The following is a 26,213-nucleotide window of genomic DNA, read 5'->3' as shown; positions in this document are numbered from 1 at the left end:
TAAGATTTACAGTACTGTACAAGACGGAAGATCAGTAAATCTGAGGTTTGAAGGCCAGCTTTTGAAGATCATTAAAAGTTATTAATTGATAAAAAAAAATTTGAAACTGCAAAGCTGTACTACAAAAGTTCTTTAGTTTTACTGCCTAAACCCAGTCCTACTTCGACCGTTCACTTTCATTTGTATTGACATTGCTAAAAAAATAGCGCCTTTCTTATGTTATGACTGTCCTTACTGTCATTTTTAATTTCTAAAAACAAACATTTTCTGGGTGGCCGGATTTTTTTTTACTTTTTAGGGCGTTTGGAAATAAAGTGGTTTTTTAACATCTTCCTGAAATTCATCTTCTTTTCAAATTATCTGTAAAATATATTTTAGTCTCCGATAGCTTATTAAATAATACCAATAAAGTAAATAAATTTTTTTTTCAACACGGCGAAAGTAGAATAGTTCTCATTATTATTTATCTCAACCTTGTCAGGACTGGAAACCAGGTCCGGCTGACGCTCCGGCTCCTTGAACGCCTTTTGATGATGCACTGGGAAGTGTTTCGATGCGCTTATTGTACAATTGCGCACAAAATTGAATGTGCATGCTAAGAAGATTATAATGCTGGGAGGGCTGGAAAAACTCGTTTCTAATGATTCATCGTTAGAAATTCCTCTGGATGTTGCAAAATGTTGTATTTTGTTTAGCAGGTCAAGAATGATATGCATTTCATTGTTAGGAATATGCTATATCGGCTCTGTATTTACGGTAAGGATAATCTATAACATTTATTTAGTTTATATTTTGTTTGTTGATTTTTGTGGTTTTGTATTGGTGTTGGATAATGATGTTAGGGTGTGCCGTCACTCAAGTGCATGTTTGTACTTTAGTGATCAAACAGCTCATGTTAAGGGACTGTAAGGAGCGGCGTTAATCATTAGTTAACGAAACTCCAAGAAACAGAATTTTGACATCAATAAATACATCAAAAGAATTGGCTTATTATGCTGATTCCACCAAAGGCTATGTTACCCATCAAAGGCTAAGAGCCTGAGAAAATGCTCCTGATTTTCATAGAAAGGGGGAAACAGCTCCTAAAAGTCAAGGAATCTTAACGAAGTTCATACCATTATATTCAGTGCATCAGAGAACCCTCCTTTGTAGTTTTAAAGCTCCAATCTGCAAAAATGTGGAATTTTGTATTTTTGGCCAGAAGAGTTTTTTTTTTCTTTGCTTTTTTTTCCAGAGGTGATCGTATCGAACCAATAGTCTTGGAATATTGGAAGAGGGACTATTCGAACGGAAATGAAACGGAAATAAGAGTTCTAAAGATGGAAGGCAGCTAGCCCCCCTCTCACACCCTTTTCCCCCCAAAGTCGGCCGATGAAAATTACTGAGAATAAAGAGCAACATTTAAACTCAAAGCGCAAATCGATTATTCCGTATGTAAGGGGTGCTGTGTCTTCCTCAATCCCTCGCTCGCTACGCTAAAGTTATTTAGTGCTTGAAAAAGGCTTCTTCTTCCAATTCATCGGCATTTGTGTTGCAGCAGTCGTTCTTAAAGAATTTTAACAGAAAGTCAAACTTTGGAGTGAAGAGCGAGGGGGTGAGGCATAGGCAACCCACTCATTCACAGAGTAATTTCTCTACGTTTTAAGTTTTAATGTTGCTCCTTACTTTCAGTTCAAAAACTTGTTTCTAATTTAATTTCTGGTCGTTTTTCTTTTCATACTCAGGCCTAACCAAGATATAATGTGGGCTTTCAGCCATATAGGCCTCTTATTTCTTGCTGATTAATTAAAAAATAAAACTTTCAAAAAAAGTTTTTGAAAGAACCATATTAAACTTAAAATTAGCGGAAATAATTTCATATAATAATTCAAACTCAAAACGATCAGAAATTACTATTAAAGAATAACTTAAACCTGCGCTTCAGAAGTATGCTTGGCCTAGCTGAAACGAATTCATATAATAATCCAAACTATAAACGATCAGAAACTACTATTAAAAAATAAATGATTCCTACGCTTCAGAACTATACTTGGCCTCTGTCATCGCTTTAGCTTCCAATTTTCTAATCTTGATTTGCAGACTTGTCTTCCTATTCTTCCAAACTTTTTTCAACTCTGAGGAAACACCATGGGCCTTGGTTATTCTACTTTTAACATCTTCACTGCATCCACAGTCACAACTTAATAGTGTCTTAATAGTGTATACTTCATATGTAAATGAAGCTGTCCACTTAATCGATCTTCTCGTTACCCAGTATCACCTCCTCACGTTCACTTATTCCTAGTCTTAGTGACTTTTTCTTCGTAAGATTAATTTTCAAAGATTTTCTTGCATTCTGACCTCTCGAACCTCCAAAAATTCATTTATTTTCATAATATTTTTGTCTAGAATGCTTAAATCATCTAAGCCCAGGGGAATCTTACTACCCCAATGGTTCCGTGTTCTCACATTGCCTTTACTGTACTTCTTAAGACAAGGTCCTTAAAAAAACAAAAAAACAAAAAACAACACAGAACTGCCTTCTCAAAACTGGAATCCCTCGCTCGTTACGCCAATATCTTTTAGTGCTTCAAAAGGCTTGTTATTCTAATTCAACGGCATTTGTGTTTCAACAGTCGCAACCCAAATGTCTGTAATGCCAAAAATTCATAAATAAATGAATGCCTATAATGCAAAAAATTATATGAAAAAAAATCCATATAAATGCCTTTATATGGCCTTGAACTACAAATGAATTTGCATTGTCAGTCTAATATACATATTCTCGTATTTATTCCTGAAAATCTTAATAGTCTTTAATTTATTTAAGTTATAAAAGTGAAAACATTAAATTTTTTCAGTAAAGCGGAAGTTATGACCTGGCCTTGAGAATGCATGGGGTTTTGAGCCCTAATCAGGTTAATTTCTGCTCGTTTTGAGTGTGACGTAGTCATTTATTGTGATTTCTATTCGTTTTGGGTATCATTTATTTATTGATGCTGATTTATGGTAGTGTTACGATTGGTAGATTCTTTGATTATATTTTGCCCATTTTTGGCTTAATGAAGTTCTTTACATTCTTATTTTTAGTTAATTTCTGTTCGTTTTATACTGACATAGTCTGTTTATGGGAAAAAGAATTGGAAAGATGATTACCCTGTAATCCCTTTTGACTATTAAAAAGGGCCCTACAACTGTTAATTTCCAACCAAATTAGCTCCTTTGAGATACCTATGATATTACTAGTTATGACAGAGCAGTGCTGCCTATGACATTGTTTACATACCCTTTTAATACCTGCATGCATATAGCATGTTCCATGCTCCAATCTTAAAAAGGGCCCCAGAACTTTTAATTTCCAATCAAATTAGCTGCTTTAAGATACCAATGATATTGCTAGTTATAACAGAGCAGTGCTGCCTATAATATTGTTTACATCCCCTTTTAATACCTGCAGGCATATAGTTTTTTTGTTTAGTTGAAACTCCCCCTAAATGTTCCCTAAAAGTTTCAGCTTATCTCCCATAGTGACATTATTTACAGTAACCGTAGAAGTAGCATTAAAAGTATACACACAGTGTCTTCTGTCTAGTTCAAAATCCGCCACAACTTACCCTGAAAGGTCTAACTTAATAATGTAATCTGTTATTGTGGTATTGCTATGTTAACCTTTTGACAATCACCATGACCAGAGTTCGTTCTGATTTAGTTCAACATCTGGCTAATTATTCCAGCTTCATCTTAATACCCATAACTTGTGTAGTAGTAATATTTGTAGTAGCTGTAGTAGCTGTATGCACATATCACTTTTTTTTAACATTCGCTTCAACACGGGATGTTCCAACTCAATACACAAATCAACTGTTAAGATACGCTCTGTTGACAATCTAAATGTACATAGCGTCTTTTGTTAATTCGAATTTGCCATCAATATTCTCTCAAATTTTTCCTTCATAGACTTAGTCTTAATAATACTAGTGTCACATTGTAGTTTTGGTGGTAATAGGAGAAGCAGTTTCTGTGCTAGTGTTGTATTAGTAGTGGTAGTAAAAGTAGCATCAGCAGTATTAATAGCGGCTGTAGCATGTACAACTTGGCTTTTTGGTCAACTGGATATCCCACTCATGATACCCCTGAATTTTCCTTTTGATACGATATGCCGATCCAAAATATTGCCGATACACCCGTATCAGCAATCTGTATGCGCATAATATGCTTTATTTTAGTTTAACTTTCCCCTCAATATTTCTTCAGATATTTATTTCAATATCCTTAACCTCAGTAGTACCTGCTACAGAATTAGTAGTTTTAGTGATAGTAGTGATAGTAGTAGAGTGCACATATTGCCTTTTTGGTCAAATGATCATCTCCCTTATCATTTCCTGAAAGTTCTAAATTAATATACTCAGTCATTCCTGAGTTACGCCCTTTTGATAACCCACATACACATAACATGCTTTGATTTATTTCAACACTTCCCTTAGCATTCTTTAAAAGACTCACCTTAATGCCTTTCGTATTTAGGGAAAGTAGTAGTCAAACATGCATACCTTTTGTCAATAATATATACTAAATGTAAACAATGATAAAATTGCCTACCTTAAAGCCCTTGCCCTGAGGTCTCGGGGGGGGGGACATCCCCAAACGTAAAATTACTGAACCTTTCAATAATGCTGAAAAAATAGATGTCTCAAAACTTTGTTTGGATGTTTGTTTTGGGTATATGATGGGCGTGGGGAGTGGTTGCTCTCATCACTTTCGACTCTTAAAAATGTCACTACAACTTCCAATCTTAAACTAAATGAGCCCCATCTGAAGTTTCTACGACGACCCATTCCATAAAAACCTTGTATGCCCCCATTGCGTAACTTACAGCCCTTTTCCCAGGGCTCTTTGGGGTTTTGTCAACCCTGGAGGCATTGTTATATGTTCTTTGGACTATTTTGTTTTAAAATAGATATCTCATAATTTTAATTAGATGCGTTTCACGAAAAGAGGGGTAGTTTAAAGGGGGGACTAGTTGCCCTCCATCACTTTCAACACTTAAAAGGGAAATAGAACTTCCAATTTTCAACCAAATGAGGCTCCTCTAAAGTGTATGTAACCCCCCTTTCCATAAAAAAACTTTAAACGCCCCGGGCATAACTTACAACCCTTGCCCTGAGGGCTTTTGGGGTTGCCATTCTCAAAGACATAATTTCCTTTGAATTTGAATAATTCAATTTGAATAATTTGAATAATTTCCTTAATTCCCCTTCAATTTCCAATCCAATGAGCACCTTTTGAAGTTTCTACGACAACTTCTTTACGAAGTGCCCTGGTCTAAAAAAAAAACTCCTAAAAATAAATAAATAATACATTGTGCCAATATCTTTCTTTACTTAGGCAGCGCTATTTCGCAGCCTATGATTTCTGTTCGGTTTAAGCCTGTTTCTGTCCGTAATTTCAAATGAAATGGAGCCTGAGACGAACTGATATTAAAAAGGCTCATCGGCTCAAATTAAAAGGAAGAAAAATTACCACAAATAAAAATGACGTTATCGTATGTTACCCATAAACCCTCTTAAGCTCATTTTATGGGTTCTGTGTCCGGTTCTAATTTATTTCATTCTTTAGGCCGTCTCGTCCCATGGACTAATGGATGTAACTTTTTAAGCCGAAAGACTTTGTCTTTTTTGGGCCCCATTGTTGGACGAACTTTTTCATTGTATGTTTACAGTTCGTAACTGAACTCCATTCGTATCCGAACATAACCGTACTCCGTTACAGTTCTCGACGGAGAAAAACTTTTTTCTGGTAAGATATGTGCTAAGACATGTTCTCGGGTTTCTAACTTACATACCCATTTGAGAATGCATTTTGAAGACAAGTCTTACACGTGCAAGATATGTAATAAACCACTATCTCAGAAATCCACATTATCCATTCATATTTTTAAGTTTTTTTTTTTAAGTTCACAAATAATTTATTAAACAAAATTACTATAAATCACACACTACCTTCGACTGCAGGAAAGCCCAAATGGGCCTGTAAAAGGCCTTGACTGCCCCAATGGGCCTTGACTGCCCAAATGGGCAGTCAAAGTCAACTGTAAACCAAGTCAGACAGTAAAGGCAGGCAGTCAATATAAAGGTTCATACACGAAGCAACGATTCAAACATTGAATTTTGATTTAAGTTCGGTTAAATTATCCTAAGTTGCATTATTTTTGTTTTAAATTATCTAATTTAAACCAGAACTAATGTAAATTACCTTGATTGAACCTAACCCAAATCAAAAATCCTTGTTTGAGTTGACTTTTCTAGATAGCTTCCATTTTATTAATTATTACTTAACCATAAATATTAACTCAACCATTTTATTAATACTAAAAAAAACTATTACATACCTAAAGTGGTTCAGTCACCCAAGAAGCTTGGCTTGTAGTGGGCCACACAAAATAAAATAAAGCACTTTTATAAAATACATACAATAAAAAACGTAACTTAACCGTAACGGATACTTTTTGGTTGTATGTCCAAGGATCTTTGTGCCAACTGCCTCAAAGACAAAATAGAAATTTTTCAGCTCTCTTTAAGGGGAATCTTGCCATCAATCTAAAATATCCCCCAAGCCGTGTAGGTGCAAGTCCCAAGCCGATCATAAACAGAGGCTTTTCCCCCATTTTCGGGCCTTCTAGTGCCTTCCCTCTACCACAAAAATTTAAAGCCTCCTTCGTCCCGGAACGATCCCCGGAAGACCTAAGGACTAGAAGAAATAAGTTACAAGCCGATTAAAACAAAGTTTTGACCCCTTTTTGGGTCTATATTTGGAGAGCCTCGCTCATTTTGTATATTATTGTCCCGTTGACCCTGGGATGTAGGGTTGTAAGGTATAATTTTTTGTGAAATCCTTTACTGGTCCTTATTCTTGTCCTATTTCCAGGCGAAGTAATGTTTTTTGTTGTTGTTTTTTTTCTCTGCACTGGGGCCCAATGACGTACAAGTATAGATTTATGTATAGATTTACAAGTATGACTTATAAGTATAGTAGAAGCCAACCAAAAACAAGAGTTTCGGCTAATTGTTGGGGCTCGGATTCTGGGCCTATCCCCCAAACGTTTTTGTTTATGTATTAGTGTCCAAGAACTTGCGATTCACTACGGTTTTTCCACTATAAAACCTATTTGTAACCAATAGGCAGTTTTCATACTTTAGGACCCGTGTGTGGGTCACGTCGACTCAGAACGCATAATCAATAGATCTTTTGACTATTTTGAACTTTGATCCGGTGTCTTGGAGGTGGTAAAGGGGCAAATGATGCAAGAAAGGAGGCTAATTGCCTTGTAACCACTTTTAATCCTTAAAAAGAGCACTAGCACTTCAAATATCTAATCGAATTAGCCATGTTCGAAGTTTGTACGACCACGCCTTCCATATGAATTAGCCCGGTAAAAAAGCAACCCTTTAAGACACCATGCTTCTTATGAACTAAAGGGGACAAACTCAGCACTTATTTCCCCCCAGTTTTTTTTGTAAATCTGGTCCTAATTTTTATAACCTAGAGAAACAACGTCAAAACGATTTTTCAGCTCTCCTTTAAAATTTTATTAGTTATAGAGGGTGATATATAGGCCTATCATTTTCAGCAACCCCACAACTCCTTTGCCCCTTTTAGAGTTGCACGGATTGCTACTTCGTTTCTCTGCCCTTGATGTTCATTATCAAATTAATAAGTATATTTTCAAAGAAAGAGTTACGCTACGGAACAATTATTTTTTCTTAGAAAGAATAGAGCAGGGGCGTATTGCCAGATCAATTTTTGGCATGGGTGGGAAGTCTGTATCGGTTAGTCTTGTGGGATAATATCTGATTGAAAGAAATGCCGATCTGTTAAAGTTATTAAGAGCACTTGAAATTAATTAAAAATTCTTTTGGGCTTGAGGTACTGTCCATTAAATTATGTTGTTTTGTTTTGTTAGTTTAAATTTTTTATTTAGTTTATTTGGATATGTTTTGTAATATGAAGCGTGACGAGATAAATGATACTGTTAGTATTAATTACAACTGGCTGGTGTTGTTTTACATATTCAAGTTTTTTTTTTTTTCTAGTCTTTGCTTAGAAATGTTTTTATACAGGTTTATTTTGTATTTTACTATTTTATTTAATTATTGTTTTGAAGGATTGAATTTAGATCACAATTCTAAATTTGCGAGAAACTTGAAATTTCTCATAAGAAATTATGTCATTACCATTTGATTATGTCGGTATGTGTGTAATAATTGGTGAAAAACCGATTTAAGAGTAATATTTTTAATCAATTTCTGATTATATTGCATTTTTAGAAAGAACCTAGTGTCTGCATAGATCTTCAAGATACTGTATTATTTAATATTTCTTAAGATAGGCCTACTAATTCAATTTACAATTATTTAACAATATATAGGTTACTGTTAATGCATATAAAATATATATTTAACAATACATGCTAATTTAGTATTTAATTATAAACAATATATATTATTTACAAAATTTGTTTATATGCATTTTTATTATGTTTTTACGATTGGATTTTTTTTGGGGGGAGGGGAGGGGTCCAACCACGTACGCCCCCCACCTCGCCTCTGGTTACTGTCTTGCCCACAAAGATGTTGCAGAAAAACTGTTGGTGACACATATAACCAATACAAAAAGTTTTCGCTATTGCACAATCTTGCATGGTGTAAAGCACCAGGAACTACTGGAAAGTACGGTGTAAAATACTATGGAAAATGGGGCTCCTAGCATTCCCCCTCCATACTACACTCTGTCCCCTTCAGACCTATTTTGCACTCAGGTTTCTACTTTTCCTCTCCAATAGTTTCAAGCCCTAACAATTTCACGATTGTGTTTGTGATTATGATTATATCATTTTTTTAAAATTGTGTTTGTAACTGAACCCGTGCAACTGAACCCATGTAACTGAACCTCTCTTTAACTCAACCCCGTGCAACTGAATCCTCTCGAACTGGACCATCGTTAAACTTAACCCCCATTTAACCGAACTCTTGTTTAACTCATCCCTGCGCAACTGAACCCTGTTTAACTGAACCCCCGCCCAACTCTAGCCCAATTATCTGAATCTTCGTCCATTGAACTCTCGTTCAACTGAATCCCCGTTTCCCTAAACCTCTTTTTGTATCAACCTCTGTTTAACTCAACGCCTGTTAAAATCAAGCTCTGTTTGACTCAACTCAACCCAAGGCCTCATATAAGTTTGAACTAGCGCTGGTTAGAAGCTCAAAATCTGTTTCTCGTCCTTTTCGCAGTTTCTAACTTATATTACCCATCTGGCTAACCCCAAAGCTTGTCCAATTTAAAAAAAAGGCTGAGGAATGGATCTATTGCCAGAATCATGGCCCGATAGTTCTTTTTTCTTTATTTTTATTATTATTATTGCAAACTCTTTGATTTTCAATTTGTTCTCGAGTAAGGATTTGTCGAGGGGCATTTGAAAAGACTGGTTTTTTACCCGGTTCCCTCTGCTCAGTTTGACTTTTGAGGCAACGCAAAAGCATTTTTTTTTTGGTTATCAATAGTTCGTGGTAGCGAACTGTAGCAAGGAACGACCTGGCTCAATAGTAACCGAAACTCTAAAAAACAGAATTTTGATACCAATATACATATTAAAAGAATCGAATTTTTATGCTAATTTTAAATATATAAATTTCATCAAGTTTAGTCTCACCCATCAGAAGTTACGAGCCTGAGAAAATTTGCTTTTTTTTTAAAAGGAGGAAACACCCCATAAAAGTCATAGTATCCAAATGAAAATTTCACCATCAGATTCAGCGTATCAGAGAGCCCTACTGTGGAGGTTTCAAGCTCCTTTCTGCAAAAATGCGGAATTTTGTTTTTTTTTTTTGCCAGAAGAAAGATGCGTGTTAATTTATTTATTTTTTTTCCCAGGGGTGATCGTATCGACCCAGTGGTCCTGGAATGTCGCAATAGGGCTCGTTCTAACGGAAATTAAAAGTTCTAGTGCCCTTTTTGAGTGATTAAAAGATTAGAGGCCAACTAGGCCCCTTCCCACGCGTATTTTTTCCCAAATTCACCGTTTTATAGGTTCTCACAACTCTACTATTTAAAACAATGAAAAACTTTAGTGGGGTGTTGAGGAGGGGACAACCTCTTTCATATACGCAATAATTTCTGTTCGTTTTAACTTTTAATGTCGCTTTTTACTTCCAGTTAAAAAAAAACTTGTTTTTTTAATTTTTATTCAATTCCACATAAGATCAACCAGGTAATGACAACCAGTGTTATGGACTTTGAAAAATAAACTTATTTTCTCTGTCTCGAATATATCGAACCATAAATACTGTTTTGGCTGTTTTCTGTGCTTGTTTTGGCTTAACAGCCATTCATAATTTTGACGGTTTTGATTTCTTTTTATAAAAAAAAAGAAACTAATTTTTTTTTATCTATTGAAAATAATGTATATCTTTCGTATTTACAAATGAATTCAAAATTTTAGTCGTTTTAATGCCTATGTAGAGAATTAAAAAAAATAGTTTGAATCTCTAGATACTTCCAAAATATAAAAAAAACCCTTATTAATATGCTTATTAATAACTGCATATTGTTTTTTTAAAATTTATAACGGTATTATTACAAACCATATTGCTAAAATGTTTTTTTTTTAGATTGAATTGTCCCTTAGGGTCTATTCTATACTGTTATTACATAAAAAAAAACTAGTTTTTTTAACTGAAAGTAAGGAGCGACATTAAAACTTAAAACGAACAGAAATTACTCCGTATATGCAATGGGTTGTCCCCTCCGCAATCCCTCGCTCTTTACGCTAAAGCTTTTAATTGTATTAAAAAGCAGAATTGTGGCAAAGAGTCAAACTTTAGCGTAAAGAGCGAGGGATTGCGGAGGGGACAACCCATTGCATATACGGAGTAATTTCTGTTCGTTTTAAGTTTTAATGTCGCTCCTTACTTTCAGTTAAAAAAACTAGTTTTTTTTTATGTAATTTCTGAACGTTTTTGAATTAATGCATGTTTGATTTTGGCTCTCCACACATAAATTATTAAAATGAAATTTGCATATTAATTCCTTTTTTGGCTAAATGGCTTTCTCTTAGTTTTGATCAGACGATTTTGAGAAATAAGGGATGGGAAAGGAGGCCTAGTTGCCATGCAATTTTTCGGTTACATAAAAAGGCAACTATAAATTTTTATTTTTAACGAATTTTTCTATTAGTAAAAAATATACGTAACTTAAGAATTATCTTACGTAACAAACTTTTATATTCTTTAATTTTTATTATGTATATGAGAGGGTTTGTACCCTCGTTAATACCTCGTTCTTTACACTAAATCGCAAGTTTTGTCCCAATTCTTTAAGAATGACCCCTGAATCAGAAAGGCCGTAGAATGAATAGTTGAAATTACTAAAAATACTATAGCATAAAGAGCGAGGTATTTATCTCCTCCTAAATACCTCGCTCTTTATGCTAAAGTATTTTTAGAACCCCTCACATGCGTAATAATCTCTGTTCGTTTTAAGTTTCAATGCTACTCTTTACTTTCAATTGAAAAAAAAAATTTCCATGTTTATTTTTTCATTGTTTTTTTATAGTAATTTTAGAAAATCCTGCGCCCTTTTCATTGAATTTCTGTTCCCCCATGACACATTTCTCCATGGAAAGATCCTCCCACATAGCCCCCTCCCCTCAACCCCACCCCCAAAACCAAAAAAAAATCCCCTGAAACCGACTGTACACTTCCCAATAACCATTATTATATGTAAACACTGGTCGAAGTTTGTAAGTTGCAGCCCCACCCCCAGGGACTTTGGGGGAGTAAGTCATTCCCAAAGACATAGTTATTATGGTTTTTGACTATGCGGAACAAAATGGCTATCTCAAAATTTTGATCTGTTGACTTTTGAGAAAAAATGAGCGTGGGAGGGGGCCTAGGTGCCCTCCAATTTTTTTGGTCACTTAAAAAGGGCACTAGAACTTTTCATTTCCGTTAGAATGAGCCCTCTTGCGACATTCTAGGACCACTTGGTCGATACGATGACCCCTGGGAAAAAAAAACAAAAAAAAAACAAAAAAAAAACAAACAAATAAACACGCACCCGTGATTTGTCTTTTGGCAAAAAATTCAAAATTCCACATTTTTGTAGATAGGAGCTTGAAACTTCCACAGTAGGGTTCTCTGATACGCTGAATCTGATGGTGTCATTTTCGTTAAGATCCTACGACTTTTAGGGGGCGTTTCCCCCTATTTTCCTAAATAAGGCAAATTTTCTCAGGCTCGTAACTTTTGATGGGTAGGACTAAACTTGATGAAACTTATATATTTAAAATCAGCATTAAAATGCGATTCTTTTGATGTAGCTATTGATATCAAAATTCAATTTTTTAGAGTTTTGGTTACTATTGAGCCGGATCGCTCCTTACTACAGTTCGTTACCACGAACTGTTTGATACAATAAATTGAGTGGGACTCGTAAGCTTACGCGGTAGATCTATTTTTTCGATGTTTTGCTTAGATTTATTGGCATCTTTTATGAAGCTTATTTTAAGTATGAATCAGCTTTCTTATATGTTCGTGTGCTTTCAAGTTTTGGGCCTTGTTGTACAATCCCAAGCAAGTCATATAAAGTAGTTTTAAAATCTCTTTGATAAAATAGGGTAACTTTGTATTTCGTGTCATGGCTTAAACTTACTGAAGCACATACAAATGTCATTACCGAGAGGAAAAAACACGAAGGGAAACAAGTGTCAGAGATTTTCTGACATGGGACGTGAGGTGGTCGTTAACCCCCTCCCACTTCCTTCATTAAAACATGGCTGTTTTGCCAGGATCGATGTGTGAGTTGAATGGAGTTGAGTTGAATGAAGTTGAGTTGCGTTAGGATTCAGTTACACGAGGGTTGAACGGCACGATGGTTGGGTTACACGGGTTTCAGCTGCACGAAGGTTCAGCTACATGATTTCATTTATACGAGTGTTCACTTGCAGTAAAACCAATTTTTTGTGTCATTCACCTTTTATTCACACAGTAAAAGTAACCTACTACCAACTATCCAATTTTGTATAATTCAGTGGTTGACATAGCGACCAAAGCTTTTCGTACATTCTATTGGGACTGGATTTGGGAGCGACTCGAATGCATCTATTGAAAGTTTCCAATTAATAAGAACTGCAGCAAATAAATGCCTTGCTCTATAAATGGACTTAAGGTACCAAAAGCGGAAAAAATGAATTTTGATCATTTAACTTGGTTAAGCTGGAGCTAACACAGCCATATGTATATTGGACATTTAAAGAAATCGTGATTCCAGCCCCCTCCACTTGTGTACCTCCCTGTGTCAAATAGTCCAAAATTTTAAGCAGTGGGCCCTACTTTTATGATATACCCACTGCTTAATGTTCTTCCAATGTGTTTTTCTGACGCCCAATCCTAATGAAATATTCGTAAGTGTGATAAATTTGTTTGTGAGAAACAATTTGGGCTATATATTTGCACATAAGGGGGGGGGGGAGTAAAGTATAGCAGGTCTGCATGCCTAATGTGTTAGGTACAATTATTCTGCATATTGTATAGTAAGAATTGTTTTCTAACTTCATACTGTCCAAAGATTTTACCCTTCCCCCATTAATGTGCAAATATATATCCCAAAACATATATTTCCCATCTTTTCCGTTGCCTCTCTTTGCCTTGTCTTACGCTCTGCTGAAAGAAACTAAAAAAAAAAACAGTTCTATAATGCGTCAATGAATGAACAATTGAGCGGTAGGGAATTTATCATACAAGTACCTTTTAAGCACCTATGTGTGGTATAGAATGCATAGTTAAATGCTGGACGCAAAACTAATGTAATAATTAAGTTTTTCTTCTTTTAGAGAGCTTTTTGTGCATTCTGTCACGACCGAATTTGGGGGCTTGGTCGCCAAGGATTCAAGTGTATCCAGTGCAAACTGCTAATTCATAAGAAATGTCACAAATTAATTAAAGTGCCTTGCTCCGTGGATCATGTAGCTTCGCTGCCAGAACCAGAAACCCGATCTGCAGGTTTGGCGGGACAAAGACAGAATGGAGATGGAACGGAAGCGCCCTCTCCACCTGGTTGGTTTTTTGTTTTCACTTTCTTAAGATTTGTCTTCCCTTTAAAATTTTTGGTATGTTATTAGTCTGCTCTCGTACCGTTTTACTGTCTCAATAAAACATGAAAATGTTGCAATTACGCCATAGCCGAGATTCAGTTTTCAGCATTTAACGAAGCATATTTTTGAGGCTTGGTGTACATAGTTATTTAGATTAAAAATACAATCAAAGTTTGTAATAAATTGCCGAATAAAGGACACTGCTATTTTTAAAGCAAGTTTAGATTCTTCTCTGGGAGAAATTCTAAGTCATATCATAATTCTTGCTCAATGAATGGCCATATCTGAGACTAATAGATATGATAATATGTGTATCTTGTCCTTTTGGTGCAAGTTACCGCTGCAGGCTTGTCATGAAATGGCTAGTTTCAGACGAAACATAGACCTGGACTGGCTCTTTCGTTTTAAAGCAGGCCCTAACGATGTATTTTAGATAGATAGATAGATAATTTTTTTACATTCTTCTCTGGGATAAATTCTAAGTCATATCATAATTCTTGCTCAATAAATATGAGCACTAAATTTAACTAACAGAAATGGCACTAGCTGATTTCTGTTTCCCGGTTGAGTTGTCCTGTGTTCAATAGAGATAAAATAAAATAATTTTTACTGGTTCATCACTATTAAAACCATCTAATTGATTGAAAGTAATTATACGACATCACTTTCAAATGTATGCTCTATTAAAGGCAGCGTTGGATTCGTTCTCCAAGATCTTAAGAATTTTGTCAGCGTATGAATTTTGTTGTGTTTACAAAACTGAAAAAAACAAATATACTCGTTAGAAAAAAATCTCTCAAGAAGAGAAAGATGAAAAGTACTAATTGTAAAATTTTTGAAAATCTGATAATCTAGAATAAAGCTAACTTGATTCACGAGTTTGTCAGGGTTGCCGCATTAATAATATCTATATATTAATATAATACAACTTCAACTCCACGTCTTGTCCTTTTGGTGCAAGGTAAAGCTGCAGGCTTGTCGCTAATTGCAGAGAGAACATATACCTTAAATAAGCCACTTATAAGGTACCTAGAGTTAAATGCCTCTCGAAAATTTAGTTCCCTTCTACATGCTTGCCATCGAAATCCAGACAAGAAGAAGACCGAACGAGGGCCCAAGGACATATGCCAAGTTTTACGACTACCTTTGCTGCAATTTGAATAACGATTAAAATAATACTTGGACTTGGCCTTTCGATGTCCTCACTAAAATTAACAAAGCAGAAAAATTTATGAAGAGGATATTTTACTGGTTTTGTCTCAATAAATTACTGGTTATTATAATTAAGAATATAATTATAAAAGTAAGATGTTCACAGTATATTTGGTTTCCAGTAAAGCAGATGTAATGCAATATCCCCTAGAAGTTTTTTTGGGGGGAGCTGAGGGAAGGGTTGTAACCCTACTCCAGTTTGTTATAATTTCTGTTCGTTTTAAGTTTGACTTATTATTCATTTTCATTCCTAACTGTTTTAGCGTTTATTTATTTATTCTTATGTTTGATCACTTTACTTGTTTCAATTTTTGTTTGTTTTAGGTTTTATTTATTCATTGATAGTAATTTACTGGTCTAATCCATTTCGTCTTCTTTCATCTTCCGGACACGTTTTGACGTTGTTTCTCCTTCTAAACTTTAAAAAAGAGATCTGATAGCTCTATTTCTTAATTAGCCTATTATCATTTTTTAGATTTTCTGGTGGTTTTTGGACTTCCTTGCGATCTCACTTGTCAGCGAGATAACCTTAACAACTATAACAACTTAAACAACCATATATATATATATATATATATATATATATCATAAAGAACTAGATTTTTTTGGCCTTGCGATATCGCTTATAAGCGAGACAATCTTAACAACCTCAACAACTTAAACAACCATCTTAAAAAAACTATCTTAAGCATTCTTAAAAAAAACTATCTTAAACAACTATCTTAATAAAAGCTAGATTTTCAGGTGGTTTTGGACATTCTTGCGATCTCATTTGTCAGCAAGACAACCTTAACAACCATAACAACTTAAACAACTATATATATATATATATATATATATATATATATATATATATATATATATATATATATATATATATATATATATATATATATATATATCTTAAACTAGATTTTCTGGTGGTTTTGGACTTCCTTGCGATTTCGCTTGTAAGCGAGACAATCTTAACAACCATAACAACCTTAACAACTTAAACAAACATATATATATATATATAGATATATATATATATATATATATATATATATATATATATATATATATATATATATATATATATATATATATATATATAAAAAATAAGTTATCTGTGGATCGTGGATCAGGTGACGTCATGTTTCTGTGTCGGCTGACGTCATGAAATTAGTTGTCGTCATTTTTGTTATGACGATGCTTAGTATATTGTAAAACACATTAATTTGGTTAATAATATACCATTTAAAACACCAAAATGAACATGCTGGAGTAGTCACTCGGTGAGAGAGGGTGTCAGAACGGAGAATGAAGGTCCCAGGTTCAAATCCTGGTTAGGCTAAAAAAGGTAAAAAACTAAAAACTAAAAAAAAAACTGAAAAAACTAAAAAAAGGCAAAAACTACAAAAAAAAAAACTAATAAAAAAATAAAACAGCCGAAAAACTAAAAAAACTAAAGAAACTAAAAAAAGGAAAAAACTTAAAAAACTAAAAACTAAAAAAAAACTAAAAAAAAGGAAAAAACTGAAAAATAGAAGAGAAAAAGAAAACTAATAAAATTAAAAATAAACATAAAAAAAAATAAAAAAGATAAAAACTAAAAATAAAGTAAAAAGAAAAAACGAAAAAAAAATAAAAAAGCTAAAAAAAAGGTAAAAACCAATAAAAAACTAAAAAGAAAAAAGGTGAAAAACTAAAAAAAAATTTAATCTAAAAAACTAAAAAAAACTAAAAAGGTAAAAACTAAAAGAACTAAAAAAGAAAAAAAAACTAAAAAAAGGAAAAAAACTGAAAAATAAAGGAGAAAAAGAAAACTAAAAAAATATAAATAAAAGTAAAAAAACTAAAAGATAAAAACTTCAAAAAAAACTAAAAAGAAAAAGAAAGAAACTAAAAAACCTAAAAAAAGGTCAAAACCAATAAAAAAAACTAAAAGGAAAAAAAGGGAAAAAATTAAAAATTTATTTCATCATATACCAATTCAAAAACGAATGTATACCGGGATGACGACCGGGACACAGGGAATATAAATGACACAACTACAACGGGGACGCCGGGGGCACAGGGGGATATAAATGACGACCGGGACACCGGGACACAAGGAATATAAATGACGCCCGGGACGCTCAAAGAGAAATCACAGACTGGGACACCGGGACACAAATGACGACCGGGACACAGGGAATATAAATGACGACCGGGATACAGGGACATAACTACAAAGGGGACGCCGGGGTGCACAGGGGGATATATAAATGACGATGGCGACTCAGGGAATGGTCGATTAGCAATCACCATCAACAAAGCTCAAGGGCAATCATTAGAATCATGAGGTATAGATCTGAATACGGATTGTTTTCCCATGGACCATTATATGTTGCATGTTCAAGAGTCGGTAAACCTGACAATCTATTTATATGCACAGACAATGGGACAGCAAAGAATGTTGTATATTCGCAAGTTTTACGTAGTTAAAAACATATATATATATATATATATATATATATATATATATATATATATATATATATATATATATATATATATATATATATATCTCTTAAAAAAAACTAGATCGTCTGGTGGTTTTGGACTTCCTTGCGATCTCATTTTTCAGCGAGACATAATAACTTAAACAACCTTAACAACTTAAACAACCATATATATATAGTTCTTAAAAATAGATTTTCTGGTGGTTTTGGATTTCCTTGCGATCTCACTTGTCAGCGAGACGACCTTAACAACCATAACAAATTAAACAACCTTAACAACTTGAACAACCATAAAAAACTAAATTCTCTGGTGGTTTTGGACTTTCATGCGATCTCGCTTGTCAGCTAGACAACTTAAACAGCCTTATCAACATAATAACCATATATATATATATATATATATATATATATATATATATATATATATATATATATATATATAAAAAAACAAGATTTTCTTGTGGTTTCGGACTTTCTTGCGATCTCGCTTGTCAGACATCTACGCTAATCCTGACTCAATGAGCCATTTCTATTCAATGTTATACATACCAGTATACTCTTTTATTTTTCATAATTTCTAGACTCTTTTATCTGCTATTATTGGGCCCAGTTAATTTTTAACCACTTTATTAAGTATTAAACACACCACTACACTCTTTGATTTTTCATAATTCCTAGACTCTATGCTATTATTGGATGTAGTCAATTTTTTTCGCTTTTCCTAAATACTAATCTCCCAAAAACAGGGAAACTCCGTATTTCTCTTTGAAGTCAAAACTGAATTTCTTACTATTTCCTGATGAGTTTCAGCTGCTGTTGAAGCTCTAAAAAAAATTTCATAGCAATACACTTTTATAGGAATAAATAAATTCGGTTTGGTTTTGGTATAATTTTCTCAGCTTTTACCGGCCTTGAAATTTATAACCAATGCTAAAAGAGTCTGTCGGATGCTTACATATATTCTGGACCTGGGTCCACTTTAGTGCTGTATGTAATTTTCACCGATTTACCGAGATTGTGGGTAATTAGAATTCCAAAAAATGAGTTTTTTGTGGGGATAGTACGACAATCCACTCGGAGTGTTGGTCACAGCAGATGAATTACTCTGCAGAAAATACCGGAAGATCTGTTTTTGACAATTTCAATTCAAACTTGAAATAATAATTAAAAGCTGGATATTTGATAATAGTGATAATTTTTTTTCTCGAGAAAAGCACTTCTGACTCCTCTTGAGCCCTGATAAATAAACAATAATGCAAGAAGCCATAACGCAGATAAACATATTGTTTGGTGGACGTATATTTTTTTAATTGCTTAAAAGAATATTTTCTGGTATACTGGGGTTTTGGGTAGATATGTAATAATAATTATAATGTGAATTTATTACCCACAAAAAGCAAAAACAACAATGTTGAGTAAAAATATGATTGGTCCTATGATTTGAATCATATTCGATATGATTCGAGTATGAACCACATATAGAAATTTTCCACAAGATCTCCCCTGTCGCCTAGGAAGGACATATCATGATTTCACGGGCCGAGTCCACAATCATTTCACCTCACCAAAAAGGGTCAAAGGTGATGGGCGATAACTACCGTCCTATCAGCCTAACAAGGCCAGACTGCCAGTATCTTTATTTCTATTATACTTCAGAGGATCCGAGCTGTGTTGTCCTTAGTCATTGAAAAATACTAGGCCGGTTTCATTCCTCGGAGATTGTCCATTAACAAAAATTTTCACAGTTTCCCCTAGTCATTGAATTATCAGATAATTGCATTGACTTTTCGTCCTTAGTCGTTGAAGAATACTAGGTCGGTTTCATTCCTCGGAGATTGACCATTGACAAAATTTTCACAGTTTTCCAGATTTTGTCTTTGGATTGAATCTGGTTTAGTTTATTCAGATATTTATTCAGACAGTTTATTTTCTAGTCTAGAAAGAGTTCTATGGCAATGGCAAGAAAAAGAACTTCAGGCAAATGTACCGAAGGTGCCAAAAAACGGTATGACGCACCGCGTTAGCAAAGCTGCCGCTCAAATTCTGAATATTTTAATACATAGATTCTATTTAGCTCTTAGTATTTTTAACAATAGAATAACGACCGATCCTGGAGCCAATACCTGTTAAAAAAGATTCCCCAACGAGAATGTCTAATTTGGGAATCCAATACGGTTCCGTCAAGCCTATCTTTAACAAGAAGCTTTTTTCTGGAGACATTTTGTCATTTGAAGATTTTGTCAACGCATCAATGTCTTTTTGTATTCGGTTTATATTGCTTAAATTACAGCCCTTCCCAAAAAAACAAACAGCAATCATCTTTAGATTGGTTCATGGTAGTCGTAGTTGTCAATAAACCTCTAAATTATTCAATATCTGACTAAACTATCTGAATAAATATCCTATCAAACTATCTGATAAACTGTCAGATATTGTAAAATATATGAATTTGACTACAACCTGTACGAACTCTTCATTGGCCCTGAACTAACATTTTACCTTATTGGAATAAATGACCTTTAGTCTATCCTCCCTGACTACAGAATCCCACAAAACCTAGTCGACGTTTTCAAACTTTAAATTTAGAAGTCGTGTCGCGACTAATGAGGGTTTCACTAATAACTTCTAGACGTCCGTATAAATCCTTCAAGGATGCCTCCTATCCTCAGAGCTTTTAATCTTTCCCTTACAGCTGTCATCACCATGGTGCAATCAACTTGCGGCACAAATATAGAGAAGTTTCTGACAGACAGGCTAGTCTACGCCGATGACATCAGTTAAACGACTGAAACGCCCGATGATCTACCTAGCATCCAAAACAGAGGTTGTGTTCTGCTCACGGAATCTGCAGAATGTAATTAAGCCATAACTGAAACTAAACGGAGAAGGTATTCAGTGGGCTGACGAGTTCCTTTACCTTGGTAGTCTGCTCACCAGTGACAACCATTACTCAAAAGACATAAAAAAGTGACTCGCCCTTGCGATTCCCATTTTCAAAGCCCTTATACCCGAGCAAATATACGTCTCTACGGCGTAAGTAACGACTTTTTGAAGCGACTTTTTGAAGCGACTTTTTGATACCTTGATCACCCGTATCGCAATCTACTCTTGTGAAACTTGGACGATGAAAGTGGGTTATTAATGCTGATTCGCAGCATTTGAAACTAAGTACCTCTACCAAATCGCTGGAATCACCTGCCTTGAAAGCATTTCGAATGTTAAAGTCCTCGACGCCTTATCCAGCACACAATCCCTCCAAGATCCAGCTTCAGTACCTTCGGTGGCTTGGTCACGTCCAGCAGAGGAGCCAGTGCCGTCTCCCTAAAATTTTCTTCGAAGACTAAATTCACGGTTCTAACCCATGTGGTCGTCCGCTGTCAGCTTTGATTCATCCGAGACTAAATTAAATTTCCTCTTTTATCAGCTTCACTTAATCGTTTATCAAGCCTCTGTTTTATTGAAAGATCCTTTAAAGCATCCAATAAAAAAAGAAAAAAAAGATCTTAAGGATTTGTGCGTGAAATTAATTGAGTAAATTATTTTTTCTTTACTTTCAGTGCCAGTGAGAATCGATACTGCCTCTGTTGGGGCGTTTGGTAAGACCTCCTTGGATTCAGATATATGTGCTGAAATATCACCTATTGTTGATGGTGAAGCAGGTAAGAGGTGTTTCATTCAATTTTGTTATAAATGTAAATGCTTATAGCGGCAGAGACTTACCACTGTTAAAGCGTTATTCATTTTTTGGTAAAAAAAAATCGATTGGTCATTACAGAAACATGTTAATCATTAGAAATCTAAAGAGGTGGAGGGGAGAGGGTGAAATTCCGATGACTTTTTTCCTTTTTGCTTGATAGATTCAGGGACTAGGATTTCAGTGACCTTTTTTAGCCGCCTGCACGAATTGACTGACTTATTCTTGTTAGCCCTCTCCTTTTTTTGCAATATTTTGCCCTTTGTTTTTAGCCCTTTGTCTAGGCTTTCGAATCGTTTGATTGTAGCTTATCTTCTACTGAGGTTTGATTATCGTTAGTGTTTATTTATGGCCCCCTCCCCCATTAGATTTTGAAAAATACCGTTTTTGTATCTCCATTAGAAAAAACCTTTGTCCCTTTCCCACATATATTTTCGTTATATTAAATTGTTGATGGTTTCTTCCTGTTTGACTTATTTGTATAGCCAGTTTTGAGCCGAATTTAAACACTTATAGTGGTAAAACTGTCACTTTGCATGGCGTATTCTTTTCTTTTCTGAAAAAAAGGTACGTAAGGTCATTACATGAAATCTGAAAATCAATATAAAGTTTGAAGGGGAGCTTGAAATTTAGATAGTCTTTTTTTCTTTTTCTTCTATTTTTTGATTGACAGATTCGTAGAATAAAATTCAGTAATTTTTTTTTGCTCCGTGATTCGTTGAATTGTTTATAATATTTTACTGTTTGATAGGTGCATATAACCTAGAGTAAAAGAAAATTTTTCGGACACTTGAAATTTTTTTTTTTTAAAGAAAATAGTAGAGCCAGAAGAATGTAAGGTACTTGTATCATATACCCCCTATCTAATATTCTTCTAATATGTTTCTCTAACGCTCAATCCCAACGAAATATACAAAAGTAAGATAAAAATATAATACCTTAGAAATATATTTGGACTATATATTTGCACATAAGGGGGGGGGAGGTAAAGTATGATGTGCTACAGCGCTCTGAGCGCTATGAAACAGGTTACCCTCGTCATCTCAGTTTAGCTTGTTTTGTGCTGTTTTTTTCGCGTTTCCTGAAGTGATGGTGTGAGTAACCAAAGACTTAGGGCTGCTGACTTTGCTTAGTGCTATTGTCATGCAAATTAAATGCGAGAAGTGGCGCAATCTATATTTGCAGCTTACTGCTATTTGGACTTCTAGAAGTGCCACAAGATGGCTCTACCATCGCCACAACATCAATCAAACGATCTCATCACGGGAAACGTGGAGAGAGACTCAAAAAAGGGATGAACATACCAGCGTTAATTTTAACTAGTACCAAGACTAAAGCCCTGCCGCGTAAACCAAGTTGCCTAGTACCAGTACCAGGTTATGATTAGTGATTGTGACAAAACGCCGCCTTGTCTACATCCTGAGTGTTTTTCAGCTAAACAAAAGCTGCCTAATATACTCGTGTAACGCTGGTTCCTGGAACAATAAAATCGACGAACTTGAAGTTATAATCAAGCAGAACAACGCCTCAATCGCAATAATAAGTAAATGCTGGGACATTACTTCTGAGTCAGCTCGCATTAAAAGTTACACTGGCTACTTTAATACTCATCGTGACCGCGGCCTGAATCGTCGTGGAGGCGGTGTAGAACTTTACTTTTGGGACGACCTACCGTCAAAGCTGTTAAGTGAGCCAATTGACTCCGACCATGAGGTATTGTGGACGGAATGTTAACCAACACATTTATCAAGAAGATTCTCGTGTTTGATATTCGCATCGGTCTGTTACCCTGAGAATACTAGAAACAGGAAATAACCTATTGAGCACATACAGTTTTTCGTAGACAAAATGCGCCGAAAGTATGCCTCTCCTGCCTTTGCGATTGTTGGTGACTTTGACCAAACAAACAAACAGTAGGTTTCCAATGCCTCGGATTTGCGGCAAGTTGTCGTAATACCGACCCATGAGAGTGGCAGCATACTTGACTTGGTCTTAACAAACCTTACAGACTTCTATGATGCACTGCGGTTCCTAGGACCCCTCCAGAATTCCGATCATTTCATAATTTTCTGGGAAGCAAATTCAGCAATCCCCAAAACCAAACGAGTCAAAACTACTATACGACAACTAACAAGAGATTCAATTTCTACGTTCGGTTGTTGGATCGGCAAATACAAGTTTGATGGCATTTGCTCCGAGTCGCACATCAACGCCAAAGTCCTTAAGCTAAATAGCCTACTTCAGGAGAAGTTCCATGTCTGTTTCCCGACTGAAGTCATTACCGTTACAGATACTGATAAACCATGGATCACAAGCAACCACAGGGACCTAATTAAGACTAACTGCCACCTTCGTAGCAATAGCGATTCAGTTGTTTCACCCAAGTTACGGAGCTATGTTGTCAAACTTAACAGGCGAGTGAAGAGACAATATATGAAGGACAAAATTATGCCCTTACTTACGGCAGTTCCACACAAATGGCATTTGTCAGTAAAAAAAACTCGCTGCTAAAGCGACAACCAGTTACTTAAGGGTATTGAAAGAAGATGGTACTATGTTGTCGGCTACGGAAGTGACCTCCTTTTTTGTTGGTATTTTTACCACCTTTCCGTCGATCATCAGTTCAGAAATTGAGTATCTCATTGCTGAAGCTCATTAATGTTGACATGCACTCCCGAATGTCCGAAATATTTTTTTTTCCCCTTGGATTTAGTCAGCGTTGCCAGACAACTTTTATAGTTTTATGCAAGGTTTGATGATGACAGGTTATGTTAGGCTAGATTAGGTTAGCTTAGGTTTTTAACCCGTCTCTGATATTTATAACCAAATTTAACCTAACCTAAACTAACATAGTACAGCCTAGCTTTAACTTTTACCATCATAGCTTGAATAAGACTGCAAAAGATGACTCGCAAAGCTAATTGAATCCAAGCAGGGAAAAACAAATTTTGGACATTCACCAGTGAATGTCGACATTAACCAGATTTCGGACATTCACAGTAACATAGACATTAAATTTTCTAGTATGAATAAATTATTTGGTTGATATACTTTATAAATAGATACGCAAAAAAATAGTTATTTAAGGTTTATGTGGTTGTTAAGTACCAATCTGTGTCTACTTGCAATGTAGAAGTTCAAATTAAATGTGTGCCAGTCCTACTGTGACTACCTTTGTAGCGACTACCAATACCGTGTTTCTGCTATAAATAGTATGCTTTCTATATTAAGATGCTTTCTATATTAGCTTTCTACATTAAGACGTTTGTAAAAATTGCTTTCTTGCTTAGTTTATCTTTATCTCGTTTCCAGACGAAGCTCTTGAGCCCGGAACTCAGCGTCAGTATTCAATCAAAGATTTTGAGTTGGTTCGAGTCATTGGTCGTGGATCTTATGCCAAAGTATTACTTGTTGAATTAAGGAAGAATAGGCGAGTTTATGCCATGAAAGTCATAAAAAAAGAACTTGTCACGGATGATGAAGTAGGTATTTACTGTCAGTTTTCTAACCAATCACTATTATTTTGGTTTACAGGTGTCTACGTGGAATTGTTTCAGGGAAGAGCGATGTAGTTTTGAAAAACGAACAAAAGGGTTAATTATATGGAAGATATGAGGAAGTAAACACATCTTTTGTGGGGGCGAGAATGAAATACAAGGACCTGAAATAAGTAACCCTTCATCTCTGCCTGCCCGCTTATATTGGTTTATTCGGAAGCGATTTTCAAATTAATAATCAGTTTCGTAATGTCTCATTATCACAACCTCAACTTTTAGATGTGTCGGACTTACCTCCGAAGGATTAATGCACGATTCATAATATATCAGATGAGGCGCAATGACGATAATGGAAGTTTTCTATAAAAATCTACCACCAGGAGGGCTCGAACCTGTGATGTCTTACACAGTTAATTGGCACTGTGATACCTTCGTAGCCTATCGTAGCGTACTGGGGGCCGCGGGGTTAAGTTCTACTGATAAATTTTAATTGTTGTGACGGTTGTCAAACCGCCATAAAGAGGGTTGCTATGACAACCAATTTTTATTGCAAATACATGCTGCTTTTATTAAGATCGTAGGCCTAATTATGTTGCGGAGCAACACTACTGATTTGCTGTTGTTGTTTTATTTATTGTTTTTGGTGGTGAAAAGGGGTCCAGTAATGATGACTAACGATGTCAAGTCCAGTAACGATGAATATTTAAGCCATTTCTATTTTATCCTGCTCAATACTTTCAATAAGAAGTAAAAGAAAACTTTCGTAAAATCTTTTGTGATCTGATCTGAGGCTGATCTGAATCTTGTGTTTTGTGATCTGAGGCTAGGTTTTGTATCTCTTTAAACTTCTAGGAAATCACTCTGGAAAAGCTAATCTGCCAATCATAGGCTCTGATTTAAAAAAAAAAATTCTACTTTAATGGAATTAAAATGTCACGCGAAGGTATAGCCGAGAAGTAGACCTTCATCCGTGATTCCACTCTTAGGAGAGGAGAGGAAATTAGTTCTTATGCAAAGGCATAGCCCAGAAGTAGACTAAAACACCTACATCCCTGATTCCACTCATAGGTAAGTGAGCGAGTGGAAGTAGATAAGTGAGTGGAAAGTGACTGGAGAGAGTGTGAGAACATGTAACCAAGAGGTTGTCAGCTCTCAACCAAAATTGATTGAAAGTAAGAGTAAGTGCTCTGCTTAGTGGT

General features: G+C 35.1%; 1 protein-coding gene across 2 annotated transcripts in view; it reads left to right on the top strand.

Annotated features, from left to right (window-relative positions):
• The window catches only part of LOC136027666 (atypical protein kinase C-like), a 94,887-nt gene that overhangs the window by 47,408 nt on the left and 21,266 nt on the right, over positions 1-26,213 (top strand). Inside the window, exons 1-4 of one of the 2 annotated variants that reach the window (XM_065705112.1) lie at positions 606-756; positions 13,865-14,087; positions 21,381-21,482; positions 24,830-24,999. In XM_065705112.1, the coding sequence (XP_065561184.1) occupies positions 610-756; positions 13,865-14,087; positions 21,381-21,482; positions 24,830-24,999 (642 nt within the window). In that variant the 5' untranslated portion in view covers positions 606-609. Of the gene's footprint in view, positions 1-605; positions 757-13,864; positions 14,088-21,380; positions 21,483-24,829; positions 25,000-26,213 lie in introns of those variants that run through there. The other variant, XM_065705111.1, reaches the window with a different exon arrangement.

The sequence above is a fragment of the Artemia franciscana genome, chromosome 5 (genome assembly GCF_032884065.1).
Source record: "Artemia franciscana chromosome 5, ASM3288406v1, whole genome shotgun sequence".
Lineage (NCBI taxonomy): Eukaryota > Metazoa > Arthropoda > Branchiopoda > Anostraca > Artemiidae > Artemia > Artemia franciscana.
This window is presented reverse-complemented; position numbering and strand designations above follow the sequence as displayed.